Genomic DNA, 25,613 nt, shown 5'->3' with positions numbered 1-25,613 from the left:
CCTGAGAACGCCGGTTGTTGGGGGGATCGGTCGCGGAACGCCTGTTCTTTGGGGGATTAACGACAAAAATCCCTTATCTACCCCTCCAGTGAACGCCTCTCTGCCCGGGACTCCGGTGTATTCTCTGCGAAAACTGTTCCTCTCTCTTTCTTTCTTATCCCTCTTTCTTTCTTATCCACTCTCTCACTTTTTTTCTTTATCTTTTCTTTCTTCTTTACTCCTCTCCTCTTTATTAATATTTTACTTTGAATTATTATTACATAATATGATATTTTTGTATTTCTATTATTACTGATTTTATTAAATTATATAATATTACTTTATTCATAAATTTATATAATATTATTTTGTATTAATAAATTTATATAATATTACTTTATATATAATTTTATTCATAAATTTATATAATAATATTTTGTATTCATAAAATTATATAATATTACTTTATATATAAATTTTATTCATAAATTTATATAATATTATTTTGTATTCATAAAATTATATAATATTACTTTATTATATATAAATTTTATTCATAAGTTTATATAATATTATTTTGTATTCATAAAATTATATAATATTACTTTATATATAAATTTTATTCATAAGTTTATATGATATTATTTTGTATTCATATATTTATATAATATTACTTTATTATATATAAATTTATATAATATTAGTTACTAAAATATTTTACTTAGTAACAAATTTCATGTGATTTATATTATTAATAAATTATTGAAACTAAATATTTTATTTAAATTTTTTTACGAAGTTCATAAATTTCTTTCATAAGCTTGTATTTATATCGTTTGATAAAACTGCATACATATTTTTTTATTCGTGTTGAAAATTTGGAGATCGTTATCTTCTGCTTCCTATCCTAAAAATCTGACAAAAAGTAGATTTCCCTTACACAGCAATCTTATCTGAAATCTGAGACGGATAGGATCAGATATCTTTATGCATAAATTATTGACACAATCAATGAATCACAATAATACTCGTTCCATTATTTATACATGTCCTGAGTGAAAGAGATATGTCCTAAGTCCAATCATGTATGAGGATTTAAGAATAACTTTTATGTAATCTGTTTTGATTTCATTGATATTAATAAAAGACTTGTTTTGTTTTTATTGCGGGCTCTATCTATTTAAATGTTTAAATAAGATATACCACAGTTTAGAGTAAAGTTTTTTATGGATTGTGATGAGATCATAATAATGAGACCTAAAAGATGATAACTCTAAACTTAAATAGTTCCTGGTCGTAGGATTACTAACTGGTAATTAATAATCCGCAAAGATCGGTACATACTATATTTGCTTCATTATGAAGGATGTCTGTTCTCATAGACATTTGTGTGGTGACACTGTAGCTAGAATGTAGGTGCTTATTATAGAATAAGTTCACTGAACATGACTCACACAGCTGAACAACTGATGGAGTTCACTCACGTGTCAGCAGTTGTTCACATAGTGATAGTTGTACAAGTATCCTTAGACTTGAGGTCATCATAGTCATCTTGTGTACACTGAACTATGCTTTGGTTTAGTTCTTAGTCTCAAGGGACAATTATAAGGGCTCTACTGGGTATAGGAATTTGTACACGAAGATAGTGTATGATCAATAAAGGATCTACCCCTTCCAGTGTAGGAAGAGAATGTTCAATGCTGATCCACTTATGTTAGTTCAGGAATCTCTGGCCAGAGTGAATGAAATTAGAAAGGAGTTTCTAATTTACATTAAATAGAACTAAGTATAGTGAATGGAAAAGCAAGTGATTAAATAAGATAGGCTTGACACAAGTTCCATGCCTTGTATTTAATCGTGACATTGCAGGGTAGAAGGAATTAATTGTACGGTAACTACTCACTGAATAGGTTCTTGGTATTCTAAGCAGTGAATTCGTATTATCCGGATAGTCGCGATATGCTGAGAAGTATCCCTCACGATGTAGAATAAATATGATTAATTAATTAATCATATTTAATGGATTAGAGAATTTATATAAATAATGATAAAATAGTTTTATTATTATTTATTTCTACTACCGGCTTAATATTGAACCTACAGGGTCACACCATAAAAGAGAATGATTTAATGGTGGAGAAATTAATTAATAATGGCTGATAATTATTTATTTATGAAATAAATAATTAATTGGAAAATTTAATAATTGATTAAATGAGATTTAATTGATTATAAATTAATTAAGAAAAAGTTCTTAATATTATTAATTAAGAATTTAATTTTTAGAAATTAAATCAAGTGAGAGAATTATTTCTAAAGTGTTTAGAAAAAGGATTAATAATTAAAAGGTGTTTTAATTATTAGTGAGAATAATAAAGGGTTAATAATAATAATATTTTATGGGAAAATTTTCAGTTGAAAATTTTGCCTATAAATATACTATTATAGACCCTATTTTTGCCTCAACCAAAAAGATTTACAAAACTCTAATTCTCTCCATCTCATCCTCCTTCATCACATCGTTTTCTTAGTGGATACCGGTGGAGTGCTTCACACTTGAGGAGCAGCTGCTAAGGATCTCCGTTCATCGTTTTTGGATCGCCATTAAAGACCTCTATCTTTCCATTAATGTAAAGTTTCTTAAGGTAAACATACTGAACTACGAATTAAATATTATTTTTCACATGGATCCTGCGGAGGGTTTCGGTTTTTTTTAAGATTTAAATTTACGTTTTCGCTGCGTTTATGTACTAAAACCCTTCACTGAGGCACCACATATGTTCAACACATACTTCTCTTCAACCCATACGAAAATGTATGTCATTCTTTTAATTATGTGTATATATGTATATATATAATTCTGTTGCTCATTTGTTAAATATTTTCTGTAAATCAGGAAAATGGAAGGCCACGTGAATGTCAAATTTTTTTGGGGTGGAGTGGTAATTCGAGAAGGTACTAATATCAACTACTCTATCGATCCCAAGAAGATGATGTTTATTAGGTTTGGTACCTCTTTTGATGAGCTTAAACGTCTTGTATACATTTTTATTGAATATTAGTTCTTTTGATGAGCTTAAACATCCCTATGCATCGTGAATACTGAACCTCTTGAGTAACGTAAATTTGGATCCATTGAATACGTAAAATCGTCATCACAAAACCATTTCCGACCAGTAGCTCGAATAATATTACCAGGAGTGTAACTCATTGCTCTTCAATTAGTATACAATATTAACTTCCGAACAACATCATATTTACATAATAAACAATGACGAAAGGCCACACAAATTAAGTAGACATGCCTGTAATATTCACGTGCTACTTACTTCTCATACTGCTTCGAAACAGTTAACATTCATTTGTCACATTATACAGCTTTTACAACTTCTACTGCATTTGACAAGACTACTCAATTACTTTCTTGCAGTCTGCATGTGGCTACCTATCTATGGAGGACTCTTCCAACTTTGCAGTTGCAGACTGGCATTCATAAAAGTAACTTTTTTTACTTTCATCTCTAAAAAGTGAAAACTTTTGTCAAACTGTTGCATGTGCTTTTTACTGTGTATTCACGGGATACCTAACTCATTTCCTTGTCATTTTCCTTATCATCATTTTATACTTCCATTTCTGAGTAGTCAAAACTCATAAATTTACCATATAGTAATAATACATGCCTGTAAGATTCACGTGCTACTTAATTTTCCAACAATACTAATACGTGGAAGAAACTTTTTCCAAAAAGAATTTTACAACTACTTCTGACTTCTGAAAATGTCATCAACTTTGGGAATATTATCACAATTAGTACAAATATTTCTGTAAAATTGTAAACAAAAAAATGCAATAATGAGTGCATTTTCCATTTAAATTGGGAACAAATTACATTGCAAGGGAACATTGATTACGTAAACATATAATAAGAGAAATACATTGCAGCTGAAAATTGGAAAATGAATGAAACTCTCAATTTTTTTAGTCATCCGCAAGATTAACTACGTACTGATCAAACTCATCATCTACGTCATCATCCTCTTGTATGTGAGGGGATGTATGCATATGACCTCCATCCCCATATCTGTGGGTCGAGGGGTACGTACTTGAACGAATATCAAGCGATGGCAATGCGTGGGGCCCCTGAGTTCCATGACATATGGTTGTAGCCATACCAGCATCATTGTGTCCATGAGAAAAATCCCCAAGTTTGACGATATATTTCACATATTTTTCATCCCACTCCTTGTCCTCTTCACGTATCCTTTCAGCCCTACGCTTTGCGTATGCATCCTCGTATTCATTTTTCCTCATCTCAAGCTCGTCCTCCATGAAATGGTAATGTCGAGACATTTCATTTAACTCGTAGTCATGTTCCTCCTTTGATATGTGACCAAATTTGAAACTCTTATTAATGTTTTCTTCATACTCGATCGTTGATTTCATAAACTTCAAGTGCATTTTTCCATAGCCAACGAACTGTTCATTATCACGTACGGCATGCCCTTGTGCGACCCGTATACCTCGCATTCTTCTCACAAATTGTTTGATCTACCAAATTTCTGCTCGTTGAGCTTCATTCTGTGCCTGAGATTTGGTCCATTTATACCAATTAACTTCCCCGTAATCACGAATATCAGAACTAGCGTGTCCCTTGCCCTTGTCCATGACCTGACTATAGCAGCCTCAAAATTTAGAAAATGAAATACTACAAAGGGGGAAATTTAGTTGATGCTTATAATTTTCCAGCTATTTATAGGCATTATTTTACATGGTTAATATGTAATGTTAGGTTGTGCAGTTAGGAATGTGGAAATAATTGATATCATTGACCCTATAAATTTTAAGATGAAAGTATTCAACTCTGTCATTCATTTCAAAACAAAAGTTGACTTGTCAAATCATTTTAAAAATTTACATGTGCCTACTTCCGTCAATTTAAGAAATCTGCATTCCTTTACGTACACAGTACTTATTTCAAATTTTCATATTTGTCTGAATATTCGGACTTTTAAAAGTTGACAAGTCGATTTCATCTTGTTACTTTTACTAAAAGATAAGAACATTGTATTAGCTTGCATAATTGATGTTATTGTTTTCTATTACAAAAAACAAATTCAAGGTACTCATAAAAAAATTTCATTGCTAACTCGCAAGATACCCTTTTTCGAAGCCACAAAAAATCATATATACACTTTTTTTTAAAACAAAAATTACGTACTACAAATAGCCTTGCATGACTCCCCAAAAAAAAATTACACCAAAATGATTTTTTCCAATTTAATATTAGGACTCAAAACTAGGTCTTCATTGAATATTTTTGTTGCCGACTAGCAAGGTACCCTTTTTGAGGTCAAAAAAAGTCATGCATACACTTTTTTTTAAACAAAAATTACGTACTAAAAATAGGCTTGCATGACTACCAAACAAAAAACATTCCCAATTTAATATTAAGACTCAAAAATAGGTCTCTATTACATATTTTCTACTTACAAACAATTCAACCCAACTGCAAGTCAATCTGGGGAGGAAAGGAAAAAAAAGAAAAAAGAAAAAAGAAAAACCCCAGAACGCCACTTCTTCCGGGTCTCTGTGGTTGAACCCCGGGAGAACTGGCGTTGATGCCATTTTTGAAAAACTTTGAATGGCTCTGCCAAAAAAGTGAATTTTCATTTCAAATATGTCAAAAAAGTCCGGAGCCCCGGAATAGCCCTTCCATCTTTTTAGTACACTCTCTAATTTTTATTTTTATTTTATAATTATGATTTAATTTTTTTGCATATAATTTATTTTTTTTGATACTCATGAATAGGGAAAACACGAAAGAATGTGAAAAATCATATTTTTTTTTGTAATGCGACTAACCCCAAATTGTACAAAAAAAGTGAGAAAATGATGTGGCATAACACGTGTCGCAATTTAATTCGTGGGCGCATATGAATGCACATGGAGTCCCATATTATTTCGAGAAAGTTATAAATTGGGAAAAAAATTGTAAAAATATTTGGGGTCTCTAATATTTTTTCTGTTTTTTAGTAAAAGTGACAATAATACTAATTTTAATTTTTTTTGGCAAAAAAATAATACTATGATACAGAGTAGGGTACCTGTCGCGATACTCCCCGAAGACATTCCCATATGCATGCTTTTTGCCAAAAGGCATGCCCAAATGGCATGCCATTTATCAATTAAATGTAATAAAATTTAATAAATAATTATTATACTAATATACAGTGAACTTGAATATAAAATTAAAGTTAGTTGACAGTAACAACCAAATACCATCATAATACTCATTTAAATTAGTAACTTTTTAGATATTAAAATATAAATAAATATTTTAAAATTATATTTATTATTTCTAAATATTTCTAATTTTATAATAATTATTAAAAAAAATAGTAAAAAGACGCATGCATAACTAATTGACGTCATTTAAAAGTGCCTCCTGTGATACTGTGAAAACTTCAACGAAGTAGGGAGAGATACTATTCTAATTTCTAAGATCATGGGATCCAGTTTCCAAAGGTCTGAGACGAACAATTACCTGGTTAATAATACTGATCTATAACCCGTGTCATGATTATAATATTTATAATTATTATTGTATTATTTTAGAAAATTAAATTATAAAAAAAATAATAAATATATATTATTGAGATTATTGACGTTAAATATTTACATATTATTTTATATATTATATTATTGAAATATTCAAAATTTAGATAGTTAATCTTTTAAAAAGTCCTTCTTCTAAGCCTATAATAAAGTCAGAGTCTTGAATATTAGTGTATGTGGATGATTTTTTATTGTTTTAATATATTTTTTTTAATTTCTGCTTGATTTATTAAATATATTTTTATATTATAATTTGAATTAATAAAATTAATTTTATAAATATTTGGCTCCTTGCTAAGAAAGAAGTTGAGTTGCGATTAGAAATTAAGTTGAATAATAATCTATAGAGTTTGTAGTTATATTAGATACATGATTTAATTTTTTTAATTAAATAATATTTGTGTAAACTTTTTTAACTTTTAAAAAGTCCTTCTGAGCCTATAATAAAGTGAGAGTCTTATTGTGTACGTGGATAATTTGTTATTGTTTTTTAATATTATTTTTTAAAATTTTCGCTTGATTTATTAAATATTTTTTATATTATAATTTATGTTAATAAAATTAATTTTGGAAGTGTTTGGTTCCGAAAGAAGTTGAGTTGCGATTAAAAATTAAGTTGAATAATAATTTATAGAGTTTTTTATTATATTAGATACATGATTTAATTTTTTTAATTAAATAATATTTATTTAAACTTTTTTTATAAGATGAGGTGTTAACCCACCAAAATAAATCATGTTTTGCTGATAGATAAATAGATGTACTAATGATTATTGAATATTTGACAAATAAGGGTGGTGGACCAAGTATATATTTATACTATATGGTTTAGTTGGGTAGTTAACACATTTGTAAAACATATGCAAGTTACAAAATAAAGTTTGAACAAATATAACTTTAATAAAAAAATAATCAAGTATCTAATATAACTATAAATTCTTTGAATTCTTATTCAACCTATATATTATTATAAGCCAAACATGATTTTGTTTGGTTAACACCTTCTTAAATGTTAACCCCTTCCAAAATAAAGTTTAAACAAATATAATTTTAATAAAAAAATAATCAGATATCTAATATAACTACAAACTGAATTCTTATACAAATTAATATCTAATTGCACTAAACTTCTTTATTACGTAGGAAACCAAACCCTTTCAAAATTAACTTTAGTAATTCAAATTATAATATAACAATAATGTAATTAATAAATTAAGAAAAAAATAAAAAAAATATATTTAAAAATATAATATCAACCTATCTATCTATATTATACTATTATAAGAAAAATATGGTTTTGTTTAGTTGATTGATTAACACTTTCCAAAAAAAACACCTAACGCTTATTATTTTTCATTAAAAATAAAAATAAAATTTTACGCTGCAAAGTATGCTGACTCTATGTATGCCTCTCTCATTGAGCAAAAACACTTTTTGTTAATTAATTAAAAAAACGCCATATAGAGAAGATTTCATTGGTCATTTATATCAAAAACATATTTGGATCGCAAAATTAATAAATAAATTTGAAAAAATAAGATTAAATAATTTATATAAAATTAATATTATAAATTTCAAAAACTTATTTATTTTATTTCATAATATACCTTTATAATAAAAAATAAATATAATAATAATAATATTAAAGTTAAACCATGCATCTGAGGTTATAATCTATTTTAAACGTAATAGGTTATGATTGTTTGTTTTTTTAATAACTTTCTCAAAACTGGTTAACACGATTTTCAAAAATATTATTAATAATTAAAATAAGAAAAAAATGTATCTTTGACTTTTCTAAAATTAATTCAAATTAAAATTAGCTCCGAGTCGAAAATTAAATAATCACATAATCAATTAATTCTTAATAGTTAATACACATCAGATGAACACAAATACTATATTTAAAAATTAAATTAAAAATATATGAAATTGAAAAAACACAAAACTTGCATTTTATTAGGCGAACATGAAAAATGATTACTTATGTTGAAATAAGATTCCTTATGTATAAAAAAACACTGATAACTAAAAATGGATGTTTTCGAAATAAAAAAAATTGAATTTAGGGTTTGTACACTAAAATTTTAGTTATAAATTAAAAAATTTATGGTGTAAGTATTAAAATATGAGTAGTCATATCACATTTTTAATATCTTTCGATTTTAATAATATAGTTTTAATATGTGATCGTATTATTAAATTTTAAAATAAATATATGAGAATCGTTATATTCAATATGAAGAATATTCTAAATCTTAATATTTTAAATATCCAAATTTGAATAGGTAAAAAGTATAATATAAAAAATATGTATATCATTAATTTCAATAATACATATTTATTATATTTTATTTAATTATTTTTAATAATTTTTTTAATTTTATAAAAATTATTGTATAAATAATGGCGGGTTATTGGCGGCTAGTATATAGTAAAAGAGAACATAGTGATTAACTAGGTTGTTTCTTAAAATCTGAATGGGATCACACATCATGTCTCTTCCTGCTGAAATAGCCTGAATAGGTTCAGTTTTAAGGCCAAATCCATATGGAAACAATGGATCATAATTTTTATCTCCAACATTCATTGGGAGTTGATCCTGGAAGCCAAGCAGCTACAAGGCCATCGATCGTCGACATGTATGGCTCAACAACCACTGGACAGCCAGAGATAAGGACAACCACACATCTTACAGTGGCCAGACTAAAATAAGACCTAAGAAACTAAGACATAAGTACAACTTTTCTTGACGTAAGTTTAACTAAGATATATATATTGTAAATGCAGTAATATAACAAGCAGAAACCCATAATAATAGTAGTTATTATTATTATAATAATGGACTTGATTAATAGTAGAGCAAATACATGAAGCAGAAACCACCAATGCAAGGAAATAAAAGGTCAATGATGGACTCGTTACCGATAGAGTAGTCTGTGAGAGTACGACCATTCTGAAGAGTCTGACCATCGAAACAAAGTCTGTAGTATGAGATGCCTTGTTTGTCCTGGATCTTTGTCTTGACATTACCAATGGTGTCCGAGCTCTGTACCTCCAATGTAAACCTCTTGCCTGTCGAGGTATCTACAAAGATTTGCATCCCGAAATGAGGATATAGCACAGCCAACTTCAGGATAGATTCCTCATGGATATTGTAGTCTGCTAGAGTAAGACTATCCTCAAGCTTCTTGCCAGCAAACAACAGCCTTTGGTAGTACGGTTCTATGTTTTCAATCACTTGTACATACATTTGCTTTGACAATATCAATTGTGTCTGAGCTCTGCACTTGCAAAGCAGTAGTCTTCCCGGTCAAGGTCTTGACATATATTTGCATCCCAAAACTGGGATATAGCACCACCAACTTAAGAATAGACTCCTTGGAGATACTGTAGTCTGCTAGACTAAGACCATCCTAAAGCTGCTTGCCTAGGGTACAGCTATCCTGAAGCTGTTTGTCATCATAAAATAGCCTTTGGTAGTACGGTGGGATGCCTTTTTCATCCTTGATCTTTTCTTTGACAGTATCAATTGTATCCGAGCTCTTCACCTCCAAAGTGATTGTCCAACCTGTCAAAGTCTTGACAAAGATTTGCATCAGAAAACTGGGATTGAGCACAACCAATTTGAGGAGAGCCTCCTTAGGGATAGTGTAGTATTCTAGAGTACGATAATCTTCAAGCTGCTTTCCAGCAGATAATAATCTTTGATGGTCCAGTGCGATGTCTTCTTTGTCCTGGATCCTTGCTTTGATGTTACGAATTTGATCCGAGATCTGTACCTCCAAATTGATAATCTTCCCCGTCTCAATCTTGACAGAGACTTGCATCCTACAACTTATCAACATCAACTTGAGGAGAGACCACTTGGGGATACTGTATTCTGCTAGAGTAAGACCATCCTCGAGCTCCTTTCCTAGAGTATGATGGTCCTCAAGTTGCTCGCCAACAAAAAACAGCCTTTGGTTGTAAGGTTGGATGCCTTCTTTGTCCAGGATCTTAGCTTTGACATTATTAATTGTGTCCGAGCTCTTCACCTCCAAACTTGTAATTTCCCCTTTCATATGCATGACAAAAATTAGCATATCAAAACTGGGATAGACCACCACCAATCGGAGTATAGACTCCTTCTGGATGTTGCACTCTGCTAGCAAACAAGTATCTTCAAGCTGCTTTCCTAGAGTATGACCACCATGCTCAAGCTGCCCACCAGCAAAAAACAGCCTTTGATAGTGAATTGGGGTGCCTTCCTTATCATAGATCTTTTCTTTGACATTAACAATGGTGTACGAGCTCTTCACCTCCAGAGTGATAGTCTTTCCTTTCAAGGTCTTTACAAAAATTTCCATTCCGCCAATGTCTAGCAGAATGCTCCCGGATGTTGTAATTGGCTAATGTCTGTCCATCCTCAAGTTCTTTTCCTAGAGGATAACCATCACGCTCACGCTTCCAGCCATCAAAAAACAGCCTTTGATATTGTGGCGGGGAACCTTCTTTTTTTTGGATTTTTGCTTTGACACTATCAATGGTGTCCGAGCTCTTCACCTCCAGTTTGATAGTCATTTCTTTCTTGGCGATCTTTACATAAATTTGCATTCCACCCCTTAGCCTCACTACCAAATGAAGAGTTGACCACCTTTGGATGTTGTAATTCGCCAGGTTCTGGCCATCTTCAAGTTGCTTACCAGCAAATATGAGTCTTTGCTGGTCTGGAGGTATTCCTTCCTTCTTGTGAATCTTTTCTTTGAGATCATCAATGATGTCCGAACTTTCAATGTCAAGGGTGATGGTCTTGCCCCTAAGAGTTTTCACGAAAATCTGCATCTGTAAATAAATCAGAATTTCAATGCAACACTAACTCACGGTTTCATTTCATAATCATAACATGATAACAATCACAGAAAAACATATATTCAAAATTTTAAAGAAAAAAATTGTCCAGAGATCAAAATGTATATTTCCTGTATTCTAATGTGTCCAGAGAATCATTTTAATTCCAACAGAGAACATAATGCAACACTACAGGTCTGATTACAAACAGTATTACAATCCCCTTAGGGAACTTAGCATTAATGCCGGATTAAGTGGTTTCAAACATTAAAAAAATTGCGGGTGAGACCTAAGATCTCTCCCTGAACCTGAGCTCTAATAGCCGCCGGTTACTTAACAGGAACTGCATAATTTCTGGTAAAAGTACCGTATCTTCCAAAGTCTTGACGGTCGAAAACCAAACCCTGTTCTTCCAAACTTTCTGCTAAATCTTTTGATCAGGCAACTAATTATGAATTATGCTTAAACAAGACCAACACTGTCGTCTGCAGTCAAGCGAAAAACACAAATATTCCAGGTCTAAACAAGCACAAGAAATCATCTACTATCGAGGAAAACAAATTTAAGACACTTAAGAAAGAAATTAGTATTTACCATCAATGGCTATCAAACTTCTGCATGCATTTGCAAAGAGCCTTTTACAGAGAAAATAGTGAAAATGATTCAATTTATGTACATGCACATCGAGAATACAAACCGTCTATAAGTTTCATTTTAATTAAAATATATTTGAAATGGGCAGACATTCAAATGTGTAATATTTACAATGGTATTCTTTTCAACATGTAATACGAAAGGATAACAAATGATCCTTAAAACTTTGTGTTGCCTAGTTAATTTTAATCCGCACTTGCTCAACATGATATTTCGGTGGGTTTGGACTTGGACAATAGCTTTTGTATTTAAAAATGTTTCAAAATTTTCTTATATACCCGCACAGGCGAACCAAGAACATAGTAAAACAGGGCATAATAATTTATTACACTGTAATATAATTTTGTGGATGTCTTTCTATTACTCTAACTTGACTCTTCCTGCTGAAATAGTCTGAATAGGTTCAGTTGTAAGGCCAAGTCCAAATGGAAACAGTGGATCGTAATTTTCATCTCCAACATTCATTGGGAGTTGATCAACAGTCTTAAACCAGGTCCTCGGAAGCTTGCCTGTAAATTCATAGTCTCCAAACAAAACATCTGCAATGCCTTGTCCCTCTGATCCAGGAAGCCAAGCAGCTACAAGGGCATCGATCGTAGACAGATATGGCTCAATAACTACTGGACGGCCACTGATAAGGACGACCACACATTTTACAGTGGCACAAACTTTAGTGATAATGCTTGGTCCAGGTTCTGGAATTGTTAAGTTTGTATTGTCTCCGGCTGATTCTGCATAGGGGTACTCCCCCACTACTACTATGGCATAAGAGAATTCGTTGGACTTGACGAAGCTGGTATCGGGGTTTTCTTCATACACGACTTCAGTTGCGGCGTCAACTGTTCTTTTGATTGCAGTTAGTATAGATGTACCTGTACATGAATGAATGAGAAAGGGAACCAGGATTTTTTTTAAAACTTTCCTCATAGATGGACTATATTAAAGACTCTCTAGAGATAAATTGCAACCTATGTACGACTTTGAGTATATGAATTATTTCTACCTTAAAGCTTGTTATAAAAATATGATCAAAATAGGTATACTCCTAAGATCAGAAGGTGTGCTCTGGAGAGTTAGTAACTTGTCACAGGTAAATATTAGTTAAGTGAGTAGGCAATGGTAGGAATCATACCCCCTGTAACGTTGCCGCTAAGACCTTGCCATTCTACTGTCCACCCACCACACTGGTATCCAATATTGTCGGCGTGAGTTCCTGTAACAAGTATTTTTGATGCAACCTTAGGAAGCGGCAGCAAAGTCTGCTTTTTGGAATCTCCATTCTTCAGCAGCACAAGAGATTTTCTTACAGCCTCCCTTGCCAGTTCTCTATGCGCCTGTTCAACATACAATCTGGTAAAAATATGCTCCTCAGTACTATGAAGTTGGAAACTGGAAGACTGACCTTACATCCCAGGTACTTGGCCATGCTATAGTCAGCCAATGAATTCTCAAAAAGACCCATTACAAACTTCACCCTTAGAATTCTTTCTACTGCATCGTCAATACGTCTCATGGAAATAAAGTTGTTTCTCACCAGGAATGATAGGCCAGAAATGAATTCTGTATAGTTAAATGGTACTATTACCTGCAATGTACCCAAAATACTTTAAAACTGGTAATGTATTTTTTTTTCATTTTTTTATAATTGCTTCAGAAAATCCTAAATCTTTTTAGTTTAGGAGACTGGAAAAATACGACTAGAAAATGACCATATCGATGCCAGCATTAATTGCAGTCTCGATGGAATATGTGTAATTCGCATGCAGGGGATGTGTCAGCCTGTCAAGACCTTTTGCATCTGAAATGACAATTCCCTGGAGAAGTTCAACCACAAAATATCAAAACTGTGATCTTCAGTCCTTGCTTCATTCAAAATATTAATAATATACGAATTATGAATTTATAATTCAATCAAGCTCCCTGCTAATGTGTCTCCAGAGTGGGTAACTTAGTATCAGAGCTCTTTTGGCGTAGCAGTCTCTTGGTGGACGTATGAACTATCAACACACAAGCCCATTATGTAGTTCAAGTCATACTCCTATTACCTCTGGCTATATTTGATTGCAACTTGCAAGGACTACATTCCCTTTACTATGCATGAAGTTTATTCATTCTTTCACATTAAATTCCTTGATATCTGAAAAAGTTGTAGTGACCTTTTAGTTTCTAGTTCATTTTGGAGGATTATGTGATACTATGTATCCCTATTCCCTAGGCCTTATAATCCCATGGAAATTAAAGAAGAAGATGATTGTAATCTAGTTCATAGGATTATAGTCCTTCAACTTTAGAGCATAAAAGCTATAGTTTGAAGATTATAATCCTTCTAAACAACAAAAAACAGAAAAAAAATGTACTACATAGAAAAAATGGACTTACCGTGAAGTTTAGAGTATTCTTCAAAAAGTCATTAATAAGAAACCGATTAGCATGCATTTTTACTCCATTCCAACTCGAAAAGGAGATCATGACAGTTGCCACACCCTTGCTAATCGAATCGTAGAAGGCTGGCATATGGATGCTAAGCAATTCATCCCAGCTTGCCAGAGTATTGCCCTCATTAGTGCCGTTGATAGTTCCACCATCACCCACATAGTGCTTGGCACATGCTGCAACTTTATCCCTAGAGAGATATAAACTGTTATGAGATGTTCAGAGTGAAGACCGTTCTGGTAGTAGATCAAAAGCTATGTAAGCTACAAGACTCTGCAAAGATTTTATGTCACTAGGTCATAGACAGATTTTTTACATATTACATTTCGGACTTCTAAAGAAAGGAATAAGGGTGATATATTCAATAATGTAATAAAGGGAATACCAATAAAAGAACTAACCCTTACTTTGCAGAAACAAAAGGATGCCCCTTGAGAGAATTCTCAGGGATGTCTCCCTGTAGTCCTGGTATGAACTCAGTCATCGCTCGAACTACTGCGGGGTCTTCGCTATAACTTTCATAACAGCGACCCCACCTTGGATCTCTACAAACCTGTAAAGCAATTAGCAGTTATAAGAGAAAATTTAATAAAGCTGGAATCCTGAGTTCCAGAATTTATTTTCTCCTCAAGTTTTATTACCGCGATACAAGGTGCAAACACATAGCTAATTCCCGTGGCCCTGACTTCAAGAGCGGTAGCTGCTCCAATCCTTTTCACCAATGAAAGGTCCCTGCTTAACATAACATCATAAATCTAAGCACCTAGTCATGTACAACCTTATTTTATTCCCTTCTCCTAACAAGACTAGACCAAGAGGTGACCAGTCCAACAAGTTTTGGGAATCATATTAGAATTATTAGTTCTAATGTGTTCAATGGTCCAAGTTTACATACTAGGAAACATCCACTTGCCTGGTTGCTCCTAAACCAATATTATGTGGAAATACAGTTGCAGAGTAAGCAAAAGTATGGCCGTGAAGAACATCGGCCCCATAAATCGTAGGTATCCCAAGGCGGTTTGATAGAGCTCCCATCTGAATTTCATTAACAACGTTGATCCAGTCCTCCGGAGGTGCCTCTTTGTCTGGAACATTACTCCTTCGATCATTATAAACACCTCCTACAAACACCGTAAGAACATATGTATCATGCAAACTATTAGCATCGTACAATATGAGGTTTTAAACTAATGACATTAACAAATAATTTATCATGCAACCTGTCAACTAACTTAACAGTAGTAATGCACATTGAAGAATAATTGCAATGAAGTTTACCAATGAAATAATTCTGCATGACTTCAAATGATGCCACACTCTGTTCAATAAACGTCATTTGTCCAATCTTTTCCTCTAAGCTCATCTTTCTCATCAAATCCTCAATTCGTACTTGTATGTTCTGGCCAGGATCTTTATATTTCATGTACTCTGCTTGTGCCATGAGTGCCGAAAAACAAAGAATAAGAGTACATACGCAACAACTTGTTTCCATATTCTTGTGCTTAATGCACCTTAAAAAAGAAAATGTATAGGATTTCACCACAAAGCCTAATCAGTAACTTGAATGCAATTAAGATCTTCCCAGAACACAGCCTCAGCTTAGCTTTTCTCCTGGACTTTGCTAACTAGGGTGAAGATATATTTAAATATAAACCACAGAATGCACAATTTGTGTTTCCTAAGTAGATATATATGATTCTTAATATTTTTGTTGGATATGAATATGATGGACTAAATGTAAATTTTGATATATGACTAACTGTCTAGGTCTGTGGAGTGGTAGCTACACCCCTGGTGGGTGCTGTGAGCTGAGTATATATATAAAATCTACTTGAGGCTTGTGAGTTGAAGTCTTGTGGTGTTGTACTCTGCACACGAGTTTAGACTTCAAGTTTTTTGGTAGGTGGGGAGTCTTCTTACTCACCCGGGGGTTGAGCTTGGAGGGAGGGAATTAGGTCTTCTAGCCAGCGTTACAGATGCGGGAAATCGAGATTATTTCGTTAATCGAGATTATTTCGTTGATGTACCGACTTGCGATTTATTAGACGATTTTTAAAAAATCGAATGATTTATCGGTGATTTATCGAAAATCGGTCAAATTGGACAAACATTTTTAACCGATTTTTGAGCGATTTATCAGCGATTTTTGAAAAATCGGCCAATTTTTATAAAGCATCTTGTAGCCGACATTGATCTATATATGAACAAAGTAAAAAAAATTGATGGTGTTTTGCATGCTACCATAAGCAAATTAAAAAGATAATCTATATTCAGATTTTAATGATCTTATCTTACTATTTTTTTGTTTTATTTAGTTTTAATATTTTTGGAATTTTTAATTTTTAAATATGCCTAAATTCATTTTTTTTAATTTGTAACTTGCCAAAGTGATTTTTATACCAGATTCTAATTTTTTTTTAAATATATTATAAAATGCAAAAGTGATATTTATACCAGTTTCAGCAATTTAAATGACTCCCTACTAAGATTAGCAAAAATATTTTATTTGGTTTTCACTTCATTAACCAATTTGAAATTTGACTTTATTATTAGGTTAAAAAAGGAAACATAACCATGTTATAACCTTTATGTAGCTATATTTATATACTGCAAGTGCAAAAGCTATTGCTTCAGCAATTCATTGAGTTTTACGGGATGAATGCTAATTTTACTGTGAAGCACAAAACACTAGATAGCTGCCCACATATCAAAGAAAAAAACCCAAATACTGTAAGTTGTGTTGTCCTAGATCATTACACTTGTAAAACATGAACACAATCTCCAAGCTTCCAAGGACCGCAACTTGGTGACTGCTGCAATTCGGGCCGAGCGAGCCGAGTTTCGAACCAGGCGTAATTCGAGCCGAGTTTCGAACCGGGCGTAATTCGAGCCGAGTTTCGAACCGGGCGTAATTCGAGCCGAGCCAGCTCGTTTAACTAATCGAGTCTAAATCTCTACCCGAACTCGACTTGTTTAATTTCACGAGTCGAGTCGAGCCAACTTGTTCAGCTAAACAACCCGGTTTTAACGAGTCGGGCGAGCCGGCTCGTTTAATTTTACACTTAATCGAGTATAAATCTCTACCCGAACTCGTCTCGTTTAATTTCACGAGTCGAGTCAAGCCGGCTCGGATAATTAATCGAGTCGGAACCTCTGCTTGAACAAAAAAGCTAAGTCGAGCACACTTAAACGAGTTCGAGTTGGGCGAGCTTACGAGGAACAGACTTGATTTTAATACATTGCCAAACTGTTCTCACAAGGAGCTCTTGTGAATTTCAGATATCGCATTGACAGTTTTAAGATAATCATCCTTCATATCTGAAATTGTTGATGTGATGGACTCTTTGAACTTTGAAACAGAGTCGATCAATGTCAACAGTTCACGTGCACACAATTGTACTTCTTCCTCACTCTGAGCCATTACTTCTTGACACTTCTTCTGGGAAGCCTACAAATGGAAGACATTATATATTACTATTAGCTTATCCCAACTGATTCTGGTAACAAGGAATGGTTTACAACTGCTGTTGCCTGGTATACAACTTCGTAAAGAGAAGCTACCAAAATACTACTTGGTTGTTTGCAATATAATCCAGAAAGCTATATAAAAAGCAAGAGCATACCCTCAGAAGTTCAGTGGCTTCCTTTTCGAAAACATCAATGTTCTGTTCCTCAGCTTCAATATCCTCCACTAACTTTCTAGCTTCCATCATGCATCTAGAAATGTGCTCCTGAGTTCCATCCTTGAGCAAGTTCAATTGATTATCCACCTGACATATTGGCATATATATAATTAAACACAAACTCAGTCCATGGTACATCTAAAATTTCATTTTTAAGGTGTCATCAGGGTGAAAAGTCCATATTACTTTAGAAAACTAGATGTGCAAGCAATTCGAAAGTGCAAACCAGAAGTTTAAGCTTCGTAATAAAGCTAAGTGATGTCCAAACCAATAGAAAACTGCTATTAATAGCAGATCAAAGGTCTAAAATAATGTATGTTGGCAAACTTTTGCCAACTCTCAACAAATTGTTGGGTAGAAGATGATAGATACATACTTCTCCTGCACTTATACTCCCATTGGCAATTTGCAAGGAGCAATTCATATGTCATGTGTATTCTTGTATGCGCGAGGTCATGTGTATTCTTGTATGCGCGAGGCACAGGGAGAGAGAGGGAGGGAGGGAGTCCTTCCCAGGGCTGTTCAGGAGCCGAGCCGAGCTGAGTTTTGATCGAACAGAGACGAGTTTTAAAAATTTTTTTGACGAACCGAGCCGAGGTTTCTTATCGAACAAAAATCATGTTCGAGCTCAAGCTCGTTAACTAACAAGCCGAACACGAGCTTGTTCGCGAATATAAACGAGCCAAGCCAAGCCGAGCCGAGCCAGAAAAAATTCAGGTCAACCGATGTTTGACTGTGAAAATAACTTATCAAATAATTTTTTTTTTGAAACTTTGGTTTTATTATTAAAATATATATATCTTGACATCCATACGGTTGGATCGAGGGAAAATATTTTTAAAAAAATTGAAACACCAATTAATGACTAAATATCATTTAGTGGTAATAGTCAAACTAATAGTACTTGATTGTTAAAATAACAAACCAAATAAAATTATTTTGATCTGAAAATTTGGTTATATCATTAAAATATACTCCCTCCGTCTCCCTCATTTTTTTACGTTTCTTTTCAACTACTCGGCACGCATTTTAAGACTTCTATATAATATAGTTTCATAACATATTTTCAAAATTTTCTTTTTCTGAATTAAACTTTAAACATTTAATTTTTATTCAGAAAAAGAAAATATTAAAAATAAGTTATGGAACTATAGTATATAGAAGACTTAAAATGCGTGCTGAGCAGTGAAAAAGAAATGTAAAAAAATGAGGGGGACAGAGGGAGTATTTATTTTGATATCTATACGTTTGGATAAATTAGAAATAATTTTAAAGAAGCCGAGATACTAATACAGGACTAAACACTAGTTATAACGACTCGTATATTTTTTATATTGTTTAAATGTATAATTATTAAATAATTGCATAAATAAAATAGGTTTGTGGGTTCTGTCAGCTGGATATTATTTTTGTTAATATTTTAATTAATTATGTGTGATCGTTGGTGTTCGTGTATTAATTGCGTAATTCGTTGTGAAGCTGTGTTGTGTCACTTTTGTATTTAAAGGTGATTTTATTCAGGATTTATTTTCATGAATACTTGGGTTATCTCTAAAATCATTTTTATGACTTCATAATTTTATTAATTATTTTTAGGAGTTTCTAAAATTGAGAAATCAATATTTCATCAATTATTTAGCCATATATGATTTTTTTGATTGCAATTATTTGTTAAGTCCGTATTTAATTCCAAAATTCTTCAAAAATTATAAAACTCGTATTTATTTAAGTTTGGAATATTCCGAGAATTTTAAAATTATTTTGGTAATTGTTGGGATAAATTTTACCTGCGTGTTATTTCGTTTATTCGTTAAAAAAAACGGGTATAAACTACGTTTCAGAAATTATTTTAAAATTTCAAAATTTATATTTTTATAAACTTCAGGATATTTGTAACATTTTAAGACTATTTTCGTAATTTTCTGAATTTGTTCTAAGTGTAGCTCGGATCGTTAATTGTTGAACGTGGGTATGTTGTGCGATCCAAAAATGGTTTAAAATTTTGGAAAATTTTATTTTATTAACTCCTATTTATTTATTTTGAGAATTTTTAAGTGGTTCTGGTAAATTATCGGATTATTTTTCCCCGTAATTTATTCGTTAAATGGTTGTGCGTCGATACGAATTCGGATTTTCGGAGTAAATAATCAGATAAACGCAGATGAACTTATCCCTTTTTATTTCCCCCAATTCATCAATGACTCTCTTTGGTCTCTCTGCTAAATCCCTCAATCCCTCCCTTCGATTTTCTTTTCCTTCTCCCCCCCGTTCCATTTCTTCTATTTCTCTGTAATTCCTCGCGAACCTCCTCTATCACTCTCGTTTTTCTTCCTTGATCGCCGCCGCCTTCCGGTAGCTCTGCCTTTGTTCTCCACCCCTTTCCTCTCCTTTATTCTCCCGATTATCTCCCTTTTCTTCCCCAATCTTTTCTTTCATTCTCTGTTTGTGCAGAGTTTATGTATCTATGGGTGCGATTATGTTGTGCGTGTGTGTGTGTTTTGCTGTGTGTGTGCGAATTGGTGTGTGTGAGTATGTGTGTGTGTTTGTGTGTGTAGTGTATGTGTGTTAGTGTGTGTATCGTGCGTCTGTGTTGTGCCGTGGCTTGTGTGTACCTGTGATGCAGTCTCGGTTGTTGATTGCTCTGTTCCTGCTTGTTGGCTGTTTAGTTCGAATTACTGCCATTCATTTTTGAAAATAAATTCTGCAGGTTTATTTTTGAATATTCTGTGAAAATAATAATTATTTTATTTTGCAGGATTATTTATTTTAATCGGTAGAATTTATTTGGAAACCCGTATTATAAGGGTACCAATAAATTTTGCCGCCGTCGGCTCAGCCGACGGTGGACGGTGATGAATCATTTCTGAGTCCTACGATTTAGATTATAAAATACGATATAAAACATAAAAAAAATGTGATTAATAATTAATAACTGTATTTAATTGGTAATTGAGAATTTTGGACTGTTATTGATGGCTGAAATTGGTGGTTGGGTTTTAAATTGCGATTGATTGTGGTTGTGATTGTTTTGACGTCGGGATGTTCGACGGGTTAGCCGATAATCGAAAGAGGTGCTGCCCAATTTCCGGAAAAATTTAATTACGGGAATACGAGGTCGTACCCAACGACTATCGGAACGTCGATCGATTATATGTAACTATTTTGTACAAAACCTGATTATGTGTTGCGATGGAATACTTTACGAAATCGATAACCCTAATTTCGTAAAAGGACAAATATACCTATATTACGAAAGCGAACACTGAACCGGCTTTTGAAAATGTGAACCCTAATTGATACGTGTATTATTATATTGAGAATGTTACGAGTCGGGTTTGTTAACATATGGGTAGATTGTTAGCGAGGATAGTCAAGCATATTCGGACGTCTAATTTAGGGTATTTTGGTTCCTATAGGTTCCGGTTGAAATCCCTAACATTCCGGTCAGTGCAAAGCCAGTCAGAAATTAGTGTTAAAGCGTATTAAGGCAAGTACCCCTGACCATATCTTTATGGTTCAGTATATATGAATATAACGTTGTTTTATTCTCGTACTGGAACAGAATGATTTAAGTTACGTATCCCCTGGGTTTCAAATTATTTTATTAACTTGTGTTTTGGGGGAAAAGTAACTTCTGAAAATACCTATCTCTAAGTTTTGATTAAAATGGAAATGTTTTGGGAAAATGTGCTGTGTTATAATTGTTTTGACAAGAGATAGGTAAGTGATTTGGAAAACTAGATAAAAATGATCAGATAATTGGATGAGTGTGCGCAGAAGGCCCATAACGGCCTGAAAGTTAGCGTAAGAGGCGAAGTGGTTGCGCACCCTGTTATAACCACCAGCCCAGCGTGACAGAGACCTAGCTAGTCTCTGAGTTCCGGAACAAGTTTCATAGGATAGCCTGATCAGCTGTCTCACCAGGGATCATCCAATGTTTTTATATCTGAACAAGCGATTTTGAGGTTCCTGGAAAGGAACAAGTTTTATAGGTCCTGTGATGGGACAAGTTTATGGTTCCCGTAAAGGAACAATTAGTTTTATGGGTCCTGCAATGGGATGAATGATTTGGAAATGGAAGTAGCATGCTAAATTTAACCCTGCTATTTACACAGCACTATTAATAAATGTTTAGAGAGCATGTTAGCTATTAAAGATCCAGTTTCAACAGTTTATCAGTTTTTATCTATTTACACTTGTTTTACTTGTTTTCTACTATCAAGTTGTAATTTATGTTCCTACAATTGTTTATTATAAACTGTTTTAGTTAGTAATCATATTGTGGTACTGCCGAGCGGTCGATCGCTCACTCTTGCAAATGTGTTTGTATATTTTCGCATTGCAGATGCTTAGGGGATGTTGCTGTTTTGCTAAGGGCCAATTTCCAATTCCTCCTGTGTCGAGCTCCTCTGATTAGGTTGTGTCTGTTGAAGAGTGGTCTGCGAGTTGCTGTAGAATAATAGTCAGGTGGCAGGTTATTTTTAATAAGATGGTTTGTAATAAGTGTGTAACCTAAATTATACTTGAACCTGGAAAAGATCTTGTGGAAGAGTTGTTTATATTGAATAAAGTAAGTAGTTATCTTATAATTATAGTTTCATTTCGTTAGTGACGTCAGCTCCTAACCCGGGGTTGAGGCCGTCACACTAGTTACTAGTACTAGTCAAAATAATATTTGACTGTTAAAATAGCAAACCAAATAAAATTATTTTGATCTGTAACTTTGGTTATATCAATAAAATATATATATATATATATTATGACATCCATACGGTTGGATCAATATAAAGTATTTTTAAAATAATCAAAACAACAAATCAAGACTAAACACTAGTTAGCGGTAATAGTAAAACTAATGCTTGACTGATAAAATAACAAACCAAATAAAATTATTTTGATATGAAAATTTGGTTATATCATTAAAATATATTTATTTTGACATCCGTACAGTTGGATCAATTAGAAATAATTTTAAACAAGTCGAGATACTGATACAGGACTAAACACTAATGACCAGTACTAGTCAAACTAATGTTTGACTATTAAAATAGAAAATCAAATAAAATTATTTTGATCTGTAACTTTGGTTATATCAATAAAATATATATATATATATATTATGACATCCATATGGTTGGATCAATATAAAGTATTTTTAAAATAATCAAAACAACAAATCAAGACTAAACACTAGTTAGCGGTAATAGTCAAATTAATACTTGACTGTTAAAATAACAAACCAAATAAAATTATTTTTATCTGAAAATTTGGTTATATCATTAAAATATATTTATTTTGACATCCATACGGTTGGATCAATTAGAAATAATTTTAAACAAGTCGAGATACTAATACAGGACTAAACACTAGTTACTAGTACTAGTCAAACTAATGTTTGACTGTTAAAATAGCAAACCAAATAAAATTATTTTGATCTGTAACTTTGATTATATTAATAAAATATATATTTTATGACATCTATACAGTTGGATCGATATAAAGTATTTTTAAAATAATCAAAATAACAAATCAGGACTAAACACTAGTTAGTGGTAATAGTCAAACTAATACTTGACTGTTATAATAACAAACCAAATAAAATTATTTTGATTTGAAACTTTGGTTATATCATTAAAATATATTTATTTCGACATCCATACGGTTGGATCAGTTAGAAATTATTTTAAATAAGTCGAGATACCAATACAAGACTAAACAATATTTACTAGTACTAGTCAAACATTAAAATAGCAAACCAAAAAAAATCATTTTGATCTGAAACTTTGGTTATATCAATAAAATATATATTTTATGACATCCATAAGGTTGGATCGATATAAAGTATTTTTAAAATAATCGAAACAACAAATCCGGACTAAACACTAGTTAGTGTTAGTAGTTAAACTAATGCTTGACCGTAAAATAGAAAATCAAATAAAATTGTTTTGATGTGAAACTTTGGTTATATCATTAAAATATATATTTTATGACATCCATACGGTTGGATCAATGACAAATATTTTTTTAAAAAAAATCTTAACTAAAATATAATGATGAAGCCACATTTTAAAATTAGAAACTAAAATATAAAATTTCTAAATCACGTCAAAATATATCACATTTGTTATGCAAAATGATCGTTGGAAGATAAAAAAATATAGTCAAATCGGATTTTTTTAAAAAAAATCAGACCTATATAAAAATATTCAGGATATATTATAATTTTTTTGAATTTTAACGAGGGAGCTCGAGCCGAGCCGAGCTCGAGCGAAACAACCCAAAGCTCGGCTCGAGCTCGATTTGCTTAACGAATACATTTTTCTGTTCGAGTTCGAATTCGAACTCGAGTTCGTTAACGAGCCGAGCCGAACGAGCTCTTAACGAGCCGAGCTCGAGCTTGTTCACGAACAGTTCGGTTCGTGAACAACCCTACTTCCTATAGCGAAATTCGCTTATAATAGTTCAGTAAGTCGAACTACAGGTTGCAGCCCCTAATAGGTCACTAAGTCGAACTACAGGTCGCAGCCCCTGTTCCCTTTCCAGATTTTGACCCGGCTATGCTGGAACTTGGCGGACCTCTTAGCTATGAGTGTTGCAAAACTGAACTCAATAACCAGTTCATAAAATAATCTGAGATGGTAAATATGTCAAGACTCAAGAGTTCTCTGAAGCTAAATCTTTTGCTCAAATGATGGCGGTGTTGGCACTTTTAGAAACCAAGAGGACATACAACCAAGGTTGAGGACTGATAATCTTTATCCATGAAGTTAAATAGTTAGACATCAGAAAGAGGAAAGAAAGAATTGACGGCATTACAAAGATATTTATAGAAAAAAGGTAAGTGATAATTGTGAAGGCCATTGTTATCATGAAGTTGACTAGTCGACGTGAAGGTACTCAGGTGCCGAGACTTCTCGAAACCCGACTTATCGTCGACTAGTTGACGTGTCACCCAAGAGTCTCGTCACCCGACTTGGGGTCTTCATAACAATAATTGTGATGTACCGTGCATATTTTGAACTTACTATTCTATTACTTCTGATTTAAATTATAAAACTAACATCTTCAATTATATTATATATTAAATCAAGTAATTATATGTATAATGAACATTTTGTCGATTTTTTAAAATTAGTCGGACGACTTATCGACTAATCTTCACGAAGGTACTCGGGCATTGAGGGTCGACTTGGCGCCGTGATAACCTTGGTGAAGGCAAATGAATATCTCAACTATAATATAAAAATGTTCATCATTTACTTCCCTTGTCCAAAAGTAGATTTGACTTTTTAGACCTAATTTTAGGTGTATAAAAATGATACTTCTACATATACATATATGTATTTTTTCTAAATTAAAACTGAACATTTATATTTTTATTCAGAAATAGAATATTTGGAGAATAAGGCGCGGAAGTAC

At 32.6% G+C, this 25,613-nt stretch overlaps 3 protein-coding genes and 1 pseudogene across 3 annotated transcripts; all 4 read right to left on the bottom strand.

The window, feature by feature from the left end:
• Positions 1–9,445: 9,445 nt before the first annotated feature.
• On the bottom strand, positions 9,446–9,847 carry LOC141719765 (uncharacterized). Its single transcript, XM_074522137.1, has one exon. The coding sequence runs from the start codon at positions 9,845–9,847 to the stop codon at positions 9,446–9,448; it is 402 nt and encodes a 133-aa protein (XP_074378238.1).
• A 17-nt stretch (positions 9,848–9,864) lies between these two features.
• Positions 9,865–11,418, bottom strand: LOC141721120 (polyubiquitin-like; annotated as a pseudogene).
• An 888-nt stretch (positions 11,419–12,306) lies between these two features.
• LOC141721119 (uncharacterized) lies at positions 12,307–16,300 on the bottom strand. The gene is made up of 9 exons (XM_074523878.1): positions 15,790–16,300; positions 15,425–15,632; positions 15,153–15,243; positions 14,919–15,064; positions 14,458–14,701; positions 13,788–13,892; positions 13,481–13,663; positions 13,211–13,412; positions 12,307–12,950 (listed from the first exon to the last, which is right to left on the bottom strand). The coding sequence occupies exons 1-9, from the start codon at positions 16,001–16,003 to the stop codon at positions 12,439–12,441; spliced, it is 1,905 nt and encodes a 634-aa protein (XP_074379979.1). The 5' UTR covers positions 16,004–16,300; the 3' UTR covers positions 12,307–12,438.
• An 888-nt stretch (positions 16,301–17,188) lies between these two features.
• LOC141719764 (kinetochore protein NDC80 homolog) lies at positions 17,189–18,618 on the bottom strand. Its single transcript, XM_074522136.1, has 3 exons — positions 18,571–18,618; positions 18,135–18,281; positions 17,189–17,959 (listed from the first exon to the last, which is right to left on the bottom strand). Exons 1-3 carry the CDS (start codon positions 18,616–18,618, stop codon positions 17,765–17,767), a joined length of 390 nt encoding a protein of 129 aa, XP_074378237.1. The 3' UTR covers positions 17,189–17,764.
• Positions 18,619–25,613: the final 6,995 nt, after the last annotated feature.

Source organism: Apium graveolens, chromosome 4 (assembly GCF_009905375.1).
Source record: "Apium graveolens cultivar Ventura chromosome 4, ASM990537v1, whole genome shotgun sequence".
NCBI classification, from domain to species: Eukaryota; Viridiplantae; Streptophyta; class Magnoliopsida; order Apiales; family Apiaceae; genus Apium; species Apium graveolens.
Note: the sequence above shows the minus strand (reverse complement) of the source record. Positions and strands in the feature narration are given on the sequence as shown.